The sequence below is a fragment of the Cornus florida genome, unplaced genomic scaffold (assembly GCF_030987335.1).
Source record: "Cornus florida cultivar Cherokee Brave unplaced genomic scaffold, ASM3098733v1 CherokeeBrave_3.0.0_Hap2_Chr04, whole genome shotgun sequence".
NCBI classification, from domain to species: domain Eukaryota; kingdom Viridiplantae; phylum Streptophyta; class Magnoliopsida; order Cornales; family Cornaceae; genus Cornus; species Cornus florida.
The window spans coordinates 5,255,136-5,267,807 of NW_026775574.1; the positions used below are offsets into that span (position 1 = coordinate 5,255,136).

General features: G+C 37.2%; 1 protein-coding gene across 1 annotated transcript; it reads left to right on the forward strand.

Annotated features, from left to right (window-relative positions):
- Positions 1 to 1,381: 1,381 nt before the first annotated feature.
- Positions 1,382 to 10,211, forward strand: LOC132304656 (E3 ubiquitin-protein ligase RGLG2-like). Its single transcript, XM_059802397.1, has 10 exons — positions 1,382 to 1,438; positions 4,023 to 4,037; positions 8,077 to 8,161; positions 8,257 to 8,397; positions 8,500 to 8,613; positions 8,710 to 8,807; positions 9,529 to 9,599; positions 9,699 to 9,804; positions 9,911 to 10,038; positions 10,142 to 10,211. The coding sequence occupies exons 1-10, from the start codon at positions 1,382 to 1,384 to the stop codon at positions 10,209 to 10,211; spliced, it is 885 nt and encodes a 294-aa protein (XP_059658380.1).
- The last annotated feature ends 2,461 nt before the right edge of the window (positions 10,212 to 12,672 follow it).

The following is a 12,672-nucleotide window of genomic DNA, read 5'->3' on the forward strand; positions in this document are numbered from 1 at the left end:
ATTAATATAACAAACCAAAAATACAAATTAAGCAATGAATTAAAGAAAACACAATTTAATTGAATTAAAATAAAGTAAATCAAATAAGTAAATAATTAATTAATTAAAATAAGCAAATAAAAGTATTAAAAATGCTCATAAATAATTAAAACAAATTTCAGAACTGTCCTTTAAAATTAGGGGTATTACATAACTCGTGATCACGAATTGTCACCCCTCACTTTTATCCAACTTCATACTGTCTGATTTTGAAAGATTTAATAATCTTCTTATCGAGAAAGACTTCCCAAGTGACATAATCCATGTTTTGTCACATAAAAAAAAATTACATTTATTTAGTGAGTTATATCACTATGCCGTTGGCCTTTAAAGTTGGTCCTTGTACCCTCTTGACAGCTACAACACTTCACAACTGATAGGGAAAAATATAAACCTACCCTACCCTCGATAAGATTGTTTAGATTTCATTATCAAGGATAATGAAATCAAATCTGACGTGGTTCAACAAATAAGAATAATCCTACTATAACTAGAGGAGGTCAAAAGGATTAAATTATATCCTGACAAATCTGGTAATAAATCTCCTATGATTTCGCACAAGCGGAAGATAAGGTCAACCATCGATATCAGCGGAACGATTTTGATTCCAATCGACAGCCATAAATAAGGCATCAAGCCATTAAAGAAGGGACGGCGTAAAAACTATTATTGATCTCTGCCTTCTTTTTAGACCTCCGTGACTAATTTAATCGTCGGAGAGCTCTTGGCAGGCACCACACCGGTGCCGTCAAGGTTCATCGATCTTCTCCTCTCTTCTTTGTAAGAAAACGGTATCGTATTGGACTGCGCGAATTTCAGCCTCAACAGTTGGCGCCGTCTGTGAGAATCACGATTCCCTTGAATCAATTAATTACTCATTGGGTATATACGTTTGCAGTCCGGTATGGTTACCGAAGGAACACCGTTGCAGGGATCTGGTCAAAGGGTAGAGTCGGGTGAAAACCTGGACGTCCCAAACGACCAGGCACGGCTTGCAGCGTTGGAACTACAGGTTCAAACTCTGAGTCAGGGTATGAACCAGTTGATCCAGCAAAATGCAACGCTCTTGCAACACTTTGTTCCACCGGCTCAACAAAACTTTCCAGGACAAGATCTCTCAAGTCCAAATGGAGGTAATGAAAATCTTGAAGAGAGGGATAATCATTCCTCCCAAAATGAGACTGAAGTGGAACAAAGCTAGGTGGGAACCCGACATAGAGAGGTGGTTCACCTATCTCTCCTACGGAGTTCCCGACCTCCTGAAAGCATAGCCTTCTGTCTTAAGGAAAAGATAAAGAAAGTTACCCATCTCGACTTGCAGATCAAGGATCTCAAGGGGAAAATGGAGGATGTAATGCAGGCTATGAAAGGGAAAGGTCCTGCCGCCGTAGATGACCTGGTACAAAGGACCAACTTGCCTTTCAGTCCCGCCGTTATGAAATGTCCACTACCTAGCAAGTTCAGGATGCCCTTGTTGGAAAGCTTCGATGGGACCAAAGATCCCCTCGATCACCTGGAAACTTTTTAAGCTCTTATGCATTTACACGTTGTGCTAGATGAAATCATGTGCCGAGCTTTTCCCACTACACTTAAGGGATCAGCGAGAGTTTGGTTCAACAAGTTGAAGCCAGGAACCATCAACACCTTCGAAGAATTGAGTAAGCAGCTTGTGAGCCACTTCATTGCAGGTCAGAGGCATAGGAGGCCAGCTACCTACCTGTTTACCGTGGAGCAACAAAAGGAAGAGTCGATTCGGGAATACATCACCCGATTCAACGCAGAGATGTTGCAGATAGAAGAGGCGGACGACAAGGTAGCTTTGACCGCTTTCATAGGAGGACTCCAAACCTCCAGATTCTTGTTCTCCTTATCAAAAGAACCTCCCACCAGCATGATAGAGTTGCTAGTCAGAGCGCAAAAACACATCAACGCTGAAGACACCATGAGTGCACGGAAGGAAGGAGAGGACAAGAAGAGGCCAGCCCCTCTCGCTAGGGATGAAAATAATACCAAATATAAGAAATCGTTCTTCAGCCAGAGTGACAGCACATATCATGAGAATGACTCAGATGAGTATACCGACTAGAAATTGTCTCGCGGCTGGAATTAGCCTTATCAAGTCATTCACAATAAAGACTAGGGGCATCTTAGTTAATCATTTTAAATGGAGGGTAACTCCATCACGTGTTATTTTGTTTTTAATAATGATGGTCTTTAATAAAATTCCTTTTAGTTTATACGTGCACTATCCCCGTACTATAAGGGATAGTAAATGAATGTCCTGTATTACAAGGACCCGGGCTGAATGAATCCCGTAATCCGTATCCCCGTACTAAAAGGGGATAGTACATAAGTGTCCTGTATTACAAGGACCCGGGCTGAATGAATCCCGTAATCCGTATCCCCGTACTATAAGGGAATAGTAAATGAGTGTCCTGTATTACAAGGACCCGGGTTGAATGAATCCCGTCATCCATATCCCTGGACTATAGGGAATAAGTATCTTGTATTATCAGGATTCGGGTTGAATGAATCCCGTAATCCATATCCCTGTAATATAAGGATAATAAATGAATGTCCTGTACTACAAGGACCTGGGTTGGATGAATCCCATTATTAATATCCCCTTACAATAAGGGATAGTAAAACTCGTAAAGTTCAATTCCTTTACTAAAGGGACGAGCTGAGTAAAACTCGTAAAGTTCAATTCCCTTATTAAGGAGTGAAACTCGTATAATTTATTCCCTTATAAAAGGAAGAGTACTGTTCCCTCGGGTGCAGAAAAAAAAAAAAAAACCCTGAGTTACTATTTACGTGAATAGTACCTGCGGGTACTGTTCACCGGGGTTTAAAAAAAAAAAAAGAAGAAAAAGTATTATTATTATTTATTACATTCCCAAAGTTAGACATGCAAGCTTGGGAATGGGGGGCAACTGATAGGGAAAAATATAAATCTACCCTACCCTCGATAAGATTGATTAGATTTCATTATCAAGGATAATGAAATCAAATCTGACGTGGTTCAACAAGTAAGAATAATCCTACGATAACTAAAGGAGGTCAAAAGGATTAAATCATATCCCGACAAATCCGGTAATAAATCTCCTATGATTTCGCACAAGCGGAAGATAAGGTCAACCATCGATATCAGCGGAACGATTTTGATTCCAATCGACAGCCACAAATAGGGCATCAAGTCATTAAAGAAGGGACGACGTAAAAACTATTATTGATCCCTGCCTTCTTTTTAGACATTCGTGACTAATTTGATCGTCGGAGAGCTCTTGACAGGCACCACACCGGTGCCGTCAAGGTTTATCGATCTTCTCCTCTCTTCCTTGCAGGAAAACGATATCGTATCGGACTGCGTAAATTTTAACCTCAACAACAACAAACTCGAGCAACGTACAACTTTGAGTAGTCTGCGGAAACAATGGGTGCACATGTGACAAGATAAAATTATTAGTTCAACTACATCAACGGGTAGAACATGCATCATTTAAATTGATTAAAAACAACTTTTATGAATTGGGAGATCAGTTAAATTGACTTATATAAATTTATTAGACGGACAAACTAATAACATGGTATAGACTAATCCAATATGTACGTGGCTTGAACATTTCATTCATGGATAGGAAGTTCATATTCGTTTGGACCCTACTCTATGGTAACGCGTCTAGTGCTCAGTATCTCTTTCCCATCAATTAATCTATATATATATATATATATATTTAGTACTGAACTCTAAATCTGACGACTGACATGGGTGACGAAGTCCGAGGCTCGGAGGGCACTCATTTAATTACAAACCTAAAATAGGGAGTAGTGCTGAACTAATTGCACTCATTTAATATACAAAACAGTAAAATAGGGAGTAGTGCTGAACTAATTGCACTCGTTTAATATACAAACCTATCAAAATCTTTCTCAACTCTGATTATATATATAGAGATATAAAATATTGATACACATGTTTTAAGTCTTTGGAACAGTTGGTCAATGAAGTGGGACAGTGATGCCAAAGAATACTCTTTTCGAAATTTGTTTTCCTCAATTTAGCGCAAAATCTGCCATAATGAAGTGCACGTGACAGTGATGTAAAAGAAAAACACTGTTTAGGAAGGTTATTATTATTATTATTATTTTTGAATAATTTACAGTGACACCGTTTATTATAATAATAGTCGTATTTTTGTACAATTTGATTAGAAAAGATAAAATATCTAATTTGTCCTTTAATATTTTATTTTTTTAAATATAAAATATTAAAATAATTAAATGATCAAATTAGCTAGAAAAGTAATATTTTAAGACACACTGATTTTGTCTGCCCCAAACCACCGACATCCTCAACCACCGTCCACCCCCTTCACCGCCTAAACCACCGTCCATCCCCACCCCAATCGCCGCCTGCACCACTGCCCACCCATTCTCCACACCCCACATCCCTTTTATCTCCCTTCGTCGTATAACTCTATTGTCTCTGCAAATTTAGCTCTAAAACAAATCGGAACCCAACATATGCACACACACGTCACCCAGATTAATGGGCGGGGGAAGAAGAATTTGGTGGAGACATGAAACAAGGGAAGAAGATTGAGAAAAAATATTTTTTAATATGGACAAATTTGTCATTTACGTTGTTAGATATTTTAATTTTTTTTAACAGGGATATATGGGTAAAATCAAAATTAAATTTGATATAGGAGATTTTTGTAAAAATATTGATCAACCTCAAATTTATTTATAACTACAGCCAAACTTCAGGTAGGTAGAGAACACTTGCAAAAGTCGTTCTTAAAGTCTTCGTCTTCTGTATACTATAATAGGGATATATGGGTAAAATCAAAACTAAATTTGATAAAGGTCATTTTTTGGTAAAAATATTGATCAATCTCAAATTTGTTAGACAAAACTTAACTACTCAACGATGAGTACGGTGAAATTACTCACCAGTTAGTATAGTAAAACTACTCATTTTCATGTAGTCTAATAATAAAATAATACATTACCTTTAACAATAAAATAATTCACACCTTTATCAAATAATAAATGTATATAATATTTTTAAGTGTAAATTTTTTTATTATTAAATATAATATATTATTTTATTATTGAACCACGTAAAGATGAGTAACTTCTTCCTGTTAACTAACAAGTAACTAAACATTATCTAAATTTATTTATAACTAGGCTAAACTTCGGGTAGGTAGAGAAGACTGGTAAAAAAAATCCTTAAACTTTGTAAAAGTCTTCGTAGTCTTCTATATATTATTTGGCCCGCCTTGATGGATCAACACACCAGTTGAGCTCCTCTCTCTCTCTCTCTCTTAGCCTGAGGAAGTATTGTTAATTTTCTTTGATTCTGCACTTTGAACCAAAAAAAACCATGTACCTTTCTCATTTTAGAATCATCACCACCTTCTATCTTATCCACCATCTTGTATTTACCGGCGCGTGTAACTCGCCTGTCCAACATTCCTTGGTAGATGACATTGCCGTTAACTGCGGTTTCTCCGGTAATTCATCTGCTTTTGATGGGCGGGAATGGATGGGAGATATGGGTTCAAAATTTGGTTCACCAAAAGGCAAATCCATAATCTCATCAACAACTGTCCACCAATGGCTTATTGCCGATTATGTTCCCTACATGACCGCTCGGATCTCTCCTGCTCCATTCACCTATACATTTCAACTCAAGCCAGGTCAAAAATTCATCCGTCTCCACTTTTATCCAACTTCATACCCTGGTTTTGAAAGATCTAAAGCTGTTTTTACAGTTAAAGCTGGTCCGTACACCCTCCTTAGCAACTTCAGCCCTTCCCTTGTGGCTGATGCTTTGGGTGTTGGTTATTTTGCAAAAGAATTTTGTGTGAACATTGAAGAAAATCAAGTATTCAACATAACATTCTCTCCTTCTGAATGTACTTGTTCATCATATCCTGATGATGATGTTTATGCTTTTATCAATGGAATTGAGATTGTCTCAATGCCCACCGGTCTTTACTACACTCCCGATGGTGATTTCGGCCCTCGTGTTGTTGCTAACAAGTTCTTTCGATACTATATTGATAACGGCACTGCACTAGAGATGGTTCATCGATTAAATGTTGGAGGGATATCCATTTTGTCTGAAGAAGATATGGGCATGTTTCGTACGTGGTCTGCTGACAAGAATTACTTGTTACAATCAAGTCTTTTCCGAGTCGGTACAAGCAATTTGATCACATGCACAACCATACCAACACAATCTGCACCGCCTAAAGTTTACCAAACAGCTTGGTATGTAGTTTCGAACCAACAAACGAACCAAGTGTACAACTTCACATGGAAATTACCGGTAGATTTGGGATTCAGATATCTGGTTAGGCTCCATTTCTGTGAGCTTGAACCCACCATCACTGAGAGCGGCCAGAAACAATTTGATCTCTTGATAAACAATAAGAAGATTGAAGCTGATGCAGATGTGATCCGATGGAGCCATAGAAATGGGGCTGCAGTAAACAGGGACTATGTGGTCATGATGGAAGGAGACCGGCACTTGGGCAGGCGTGATCTAATCATAGCTTTGCAGCTCAAGTATATTTCAAGCACTAAAGAAATTGATTCAACCATCAAAGGCATAGAGATACTTAAGTTGAGCAACCCCGACAACAATCTTGCCGGTGTGAATCCTATTTTCACAGCAAATGCTCCGATATCGACAACTCCAAGGCACCAAAAATCATTTCTGGCTTTCGGCAGTATAAGTGCAATAGCAACAGCCGGTATAATTCTTGTACTCACTCTATTGAGTTTGATTGTATATCATTCAAATTGTTTGGAATCATACTTTAGCAAAATAAACATCTCATCGTCATTGGAGTTGCTAGAGGTTTGGGGGAGGAGGTTGTGGGGTTTGCTTTGGCGTAGAAACAGACCTTCAAAGATAAAAGTTGATTATTCAGTGCTGCAAGAACAAGTACATTGTCGTAGTTTTTCAGTGACAGAGATTCGTGAAGTCACGAACAATTTCAATGATGGCTTCCTAAGAAAGACTGAGAATGGTGGTAATTGTAAGGTTTATGAGGGTTATATCGAAAAAATGGGGAAGGTTGTCGTCAAACGGTATTTGAACACCGGTACTGATGCTTTCTGTAATAATTTTTTCACGGGGTTGAGGGTTCAGTCCCAGCTTGACTGCATCAACATCGTGTCATTGGTTGGGTACTGCTATGACTGCGATGGGCTTGAGATGATCCTGGTGCTTCAATACATGGCCAACGGTACCCTATTCGATTGTCTCCACAATACAATCAATAATCAACGTCTCTCGTGGAAGCAGAGGCTCCAAATCTGTATCGGTGCTGCACGAGGACTGAACTATCTTCATACAGGTGTGGAGGAGAAGACAATTATCCACGGTGACGTGAATTCATCCAATATTCTCTTGGATCAAAACTGCGATGCAAAGATGAACTTCTCTTTCTTGGTTCGAGAGAAAAACACACAAGATGCGGATAATTCAGTGACAGAGGAGGAAAAGTCAGATGTGTACTCTTTCGGCCTGGTGTTGTTGGAAGTTCTATCGGGAAGGAAAGCATTTGATATGGAAGTCGAGTCTGTGGAGGATGAGAGGAGGACCCTATACGAGTGGGTCCAAAAGTGCACAGAAGAAGCAGGGTCAGTCGAACACATCATTGATCCATTTTTGATAGGGAACGTATCGCTTCTTTGTTTACGTGTGTTCGGTGAGATTGCTAGCAAATGCCTGCTTCTTAGACCCACTGAGCGCCCTCCAATGGCTGACGTTGTGCGCATACTCGAGCTTGCTATACGATGCGAGGAAACTCATAATACTAATGCGGTGGAGTATAAGATTATCAAAAGAATGATTGAGCGTCACGATAACGAAAAAGAGGAGCATATTTCTGCGGTGAGTGTGTGTTAGAACTATAACAACAGATGACAACTACTCTCTTTCTTTATAATTTTAACCCAAATAATACTTATATATTCGTATGGGCTTTTAGTTTTACCGAATTCTCTCTGCAGGTGACTCTGTCTCTTGCACAAGATGGCCTTGAGTCATGTAATCTCATTGTCGGTGTTGATTTCACCGGAAGTAACCAATGGAAAGGTTTAATCCTTATATCTCTCTCATCTGAATGCTTAAATTGTATTTGAATAGTTGTAGTGATTAGTCATCCTGATCGAACTTGGATTGGTAAACAGGTAAAGTCTCATTCGACGGAAGATGTTTACATGACATTGGGGATGGTTTAAATCCCTATGAACAATCTATATCTATTATTGGGAAAACCTTAGCAGACTTTGCTGATGATAACTTTATTCCCTGTTTTGGATTTGGGGATGGTAATTTTCTCAACCTAATGGTTTAATTTTATTTTCGGTTCTAGAATTGATTTATTTGGAATCTGGTACAAGGACTTCGATTTATTGTTTAAAACTTCGCAGCATCGACAAAAGATCAAGACGTCTTCAGTTTCTATCCAGATGAGGGATTTTGTAATGGATTTGAGGAAGTGTTAAGCCGGTACAGGGAAATCGTCCCTCAACTAAGACTTTCAGGTTCAAATTCTGCTCAGCCGTGGTCTTGTTTCTACTATACAGCACTCGAACTTCAGCTAATTTTTATATCTTGTGCCATTTTGTAATTCGCTGCAGGACCAACATCATTTGCACCCATCATTGAAATGGCCATGACTGTTGTAGAGCAGAGTGGTTTCAAGTACCACGTTTTATTGCTAATTGCAGATGGAGAGGTATTTATTCATCTTTAAATCTGTTAATCTTTGTCTAAATGATATGAGATGGGGAACGTCCTGGTCTTGCTTAACCATTAAAATTTTCTAATCCATATATTTTAAGATTGAGTCATGAAAAGACATGGTCACCTGTCAGTTTGGACCTTGAAGAATAGTAACCTTAGATGGACTTGAATGGTAAGTAGAGAGACAAGGGTTTGTTCGGCTGACAAAAATATTAATTAATATGATATATTTATGTTAACGTAATATAGAAAAATAGAGGAAGAAAATTAATTTGACATGCTTTTTAATGTTCCTTGGTGCGATAGCAAAAGTTTAGAGTCTTAAAGTACAGCATCATATATATATATATATATAATTTTATTATCAGCAGTGGCCCGTTGTGGCCGTGTCCTGATTTTTAGGTTTTGCTGCGTCACCATGTCCGTGTAGTATCTGTTGTATGTCGCCATATCCATGTCGTGTAGTAGCTGTGTCTCATATCTAATTCCGTGCTACTTAGACTGTTATATTTGTGTACATATGATCTTTGTATTTTGTTTCTTTAAACTACATATTTTTGGTTTTACAAACTAACTTGGTTAATTAGGGAAACACAACATTAATGTTGCTGGCATACAATTTCTTAAAAGAAATGTCTATCTCCCCGAACTCAATGAATCCAGATTGTTTCTTGTGGTACTTAACATCTCATCCACCTTGTGTGTTGCCACAGGTAACTGCTGGTAAGCATGGTCAGTTAAGCCCACAGGAACAGAGAACTGTTGAAGCAATTGTGGAAGCAAGGTGATTGGGCTTGCATTGGCTGTGCTCTCCAATTTTTAATTTCTGTTTGCTGAACCATTAATTTTTTATTTATTATTATATTTTTTTTTTCGGTTACAGCAAGTTCCCATTGTCTATTATCTTAGTTGGGGTTGGAGATGGGCCCTGGGACAAGATGAGGGAATTTCGTGATAACATCCCTGGCCGTGCCTTTGATAATTTCCAGGTTGGTAACAGTTTTGTGATTGTATTTGCAGTCTCCCGATCATTTGTTACATATCATTGTTCTGAACTGCTAGTTAACTTCTTCTTCACCCCCACCCTCTTTTCAGTTTGTGAATTTTACGGAAATCTTGTCAAAGAAGTTGGCCCAGTCCCAGAAAGAGACAGAGTTTGCTCGTGCAGTATTGACGGATATTCCTTCTCAATACAAAGAAACCATAAAGCTCAATAATTTAGGGTACGTACGTGTAGTAAATGGTGTACTCTAATTTTCATTCTTTAATTACCTCCTGGGGACTAGAGCTTAATTCATTTTGTTCTCATTGCGTGATCAAGCGCAGTGGTCGGAAAGGAAATGCTCCTAGGAGGGTTGCCCTACCTCCTCCTGTGCGTGCTCCAAATCACCCTTAGATAACCAGGTATATATGCCTTTTTAATATTGTTGGGAACTTATTTAGCATATTTGTATTTGAGCTGGGCTTGCTTGAATGCTTTGAAGTTACTTCAATATATATATATATATGTGTGTGTGTGTGACTGTGCTTTGAGGTCACTTCAATATATAGAGTTTAAATAATTTCTTTGTTATTATCTCTTTAGTGTCAGCAAATTAAGAGTGATAATCCATATATATATATATATATATATATATATATATATATCTTCCATGGACCTAGTATTAAGGTTTAAGGACTACTTTTTTTTCTTTTTTTTTTCCTCGACAGACATGCTGCGGCTGTGGACAAGATCTTCAACTATGCCCAATTTGTGGAGTCCAAACCAAACCAGAATAAAGCTCCACTAAGCAGTTTTTAATTTGGTGTTTTTGAATTTCTCTTAGTCAAGTGGTCAAAACTCCTTGTAATTTGTTTTTCAATTGATGAAAATTAATTAGATTGGATGAATTCGATTTGGAATGTCTATGAACGTCTGTTTGATTATTGTATACTTAATTTAGATAACTGTCCTTTGAATGTATGGAGATTTCAGAAAAGAAAAGTTACAACCACATATTAATACAAGTTTACTAATGCATTATTCCTTAGGCCTTCGTGCACTAAACCCTTCTCTTCTTCATTTTTTGGAGCAATAAACACCTACAATTTACCAACTGTAGCAAATTACCTCTACTTAGCTAATTGAGGATCAACTGGAATTAATGTACAATGTAAAATTACATACAAATTACAAACCCATAAATAAAGTAATTAAAATAAATAAACAAAATTTTCTCCATCTCAGTTGATAGTGAGTGGGAATTAACCTCATATATATGATATGATCTCTAACTATCTTCAATCTTAGAACTCTTGGGGTCCGGCGGCCACATGCCTATTTTCAGTTCAAGCAATGTAATGATTTTTTTTTTTTTCCTGGAGAGAGTTTGCGAATGTCTATTAATCTACACAGACTCTTCCTTGATTTGACACACTTGGATGTGCCTTCCAAAAGAAAGTAAGGTTGCACATTAATTATATACACACACAAGCATTTTCATCAATTTAAATCAATTTAAATCTGATAAATATGAGGTTTTTTTTTTTTTTTTTTTTTTTTTTTTTTTTTTTTTTTGCAAGATGGTTTATAATTGAGAAGTTGTAACTATTATGTTTCTGTTTTTCGTCATTTTTCATTTTTTCGGAATTTTCTGATTCTTTTTAAGGGTATTTTCTTTTCAAGGAATCCCGTCCTCGGAATTCACGAATCCATAAAATGAAAACTTTGATTATTTAATTTCAAAATTCATTGTTCCCTTTATCCGTGTGAAAATTAACCCATCCACACATACTCATAATCAGCAGGCATATCTTGTAATTTATTAAGAATATATTGAGCTAATTTATGCTCGTTGCATTTATTTGAAACCTAACCTCGCCAATTTATATGCGTTAGGAAAAATATCCTATTGCTGTAATTTTTTGCAGTAACACCTAAAAACTCCTTTACACACATGGTGTAAAATACATATTTATATCATTGCCAACAATAGACTATTGCTTAATAAATAAAATCTAAATCGTTACATAGTGATGTCATTTCCTTTCTAATCAACATTACTTCCCCAATGGGAGACAATTTGAGTAAAGACCCAATTGCCCATATTATCTAGGACTCTTTTTTGCTGCATGTACTTGCTATAACGAATAAACCACTTTGTCATCTAACTAGTGACGAGCCCAATGGAAATAAACTTCCCTCACAACATAGGTATTCCCACAATATTATTCGCAAAAATATCTCCCCTCGGCCACTTTAATATGGAAAGTGATTGCAAAACACTAATGATCTCTATTGATCATACCTAATAACAAACATACTAGATACTTTGGAAGTAATGATGGCTATTGCCACTATCATTCATGTCTTCCATCTTGACAGTCTATATTATGATACTCCTTACCCTGTAGTCTACATACCTCAATATTTGTATCTCTCTAATTAGCTAATTCTATATTTATGTAATTGATAAATATAAGTACACACTAGAGACTCTCACTGGACTAAGGCAATCTCAACCGGATAGTGGGTATCTCATGAAAAACACACACAAAGGTGGTCACGAGTCCTCCTTTTACCAAGGCCCACACATCCTTAAATCCAGCTACCCATCTCAATCGGCAATATACACCTCCATCCTAACCATTGATCCTGAGACTCAAGCTCATATCGTGGCACATATCTATATATATATATATATATATATATATATATATAATTCATTCTATCCAAACATAAAAGTAAACTATCCAACCATATTATTTCAATGGCATACCATCCAACTATTCCGTTGACCTGAAACGAATAAGTAGGACTTAACTTTATGGTTAATCTGTTCCCTTATAAATATAATTAGGTAGGACTTAACTATTCC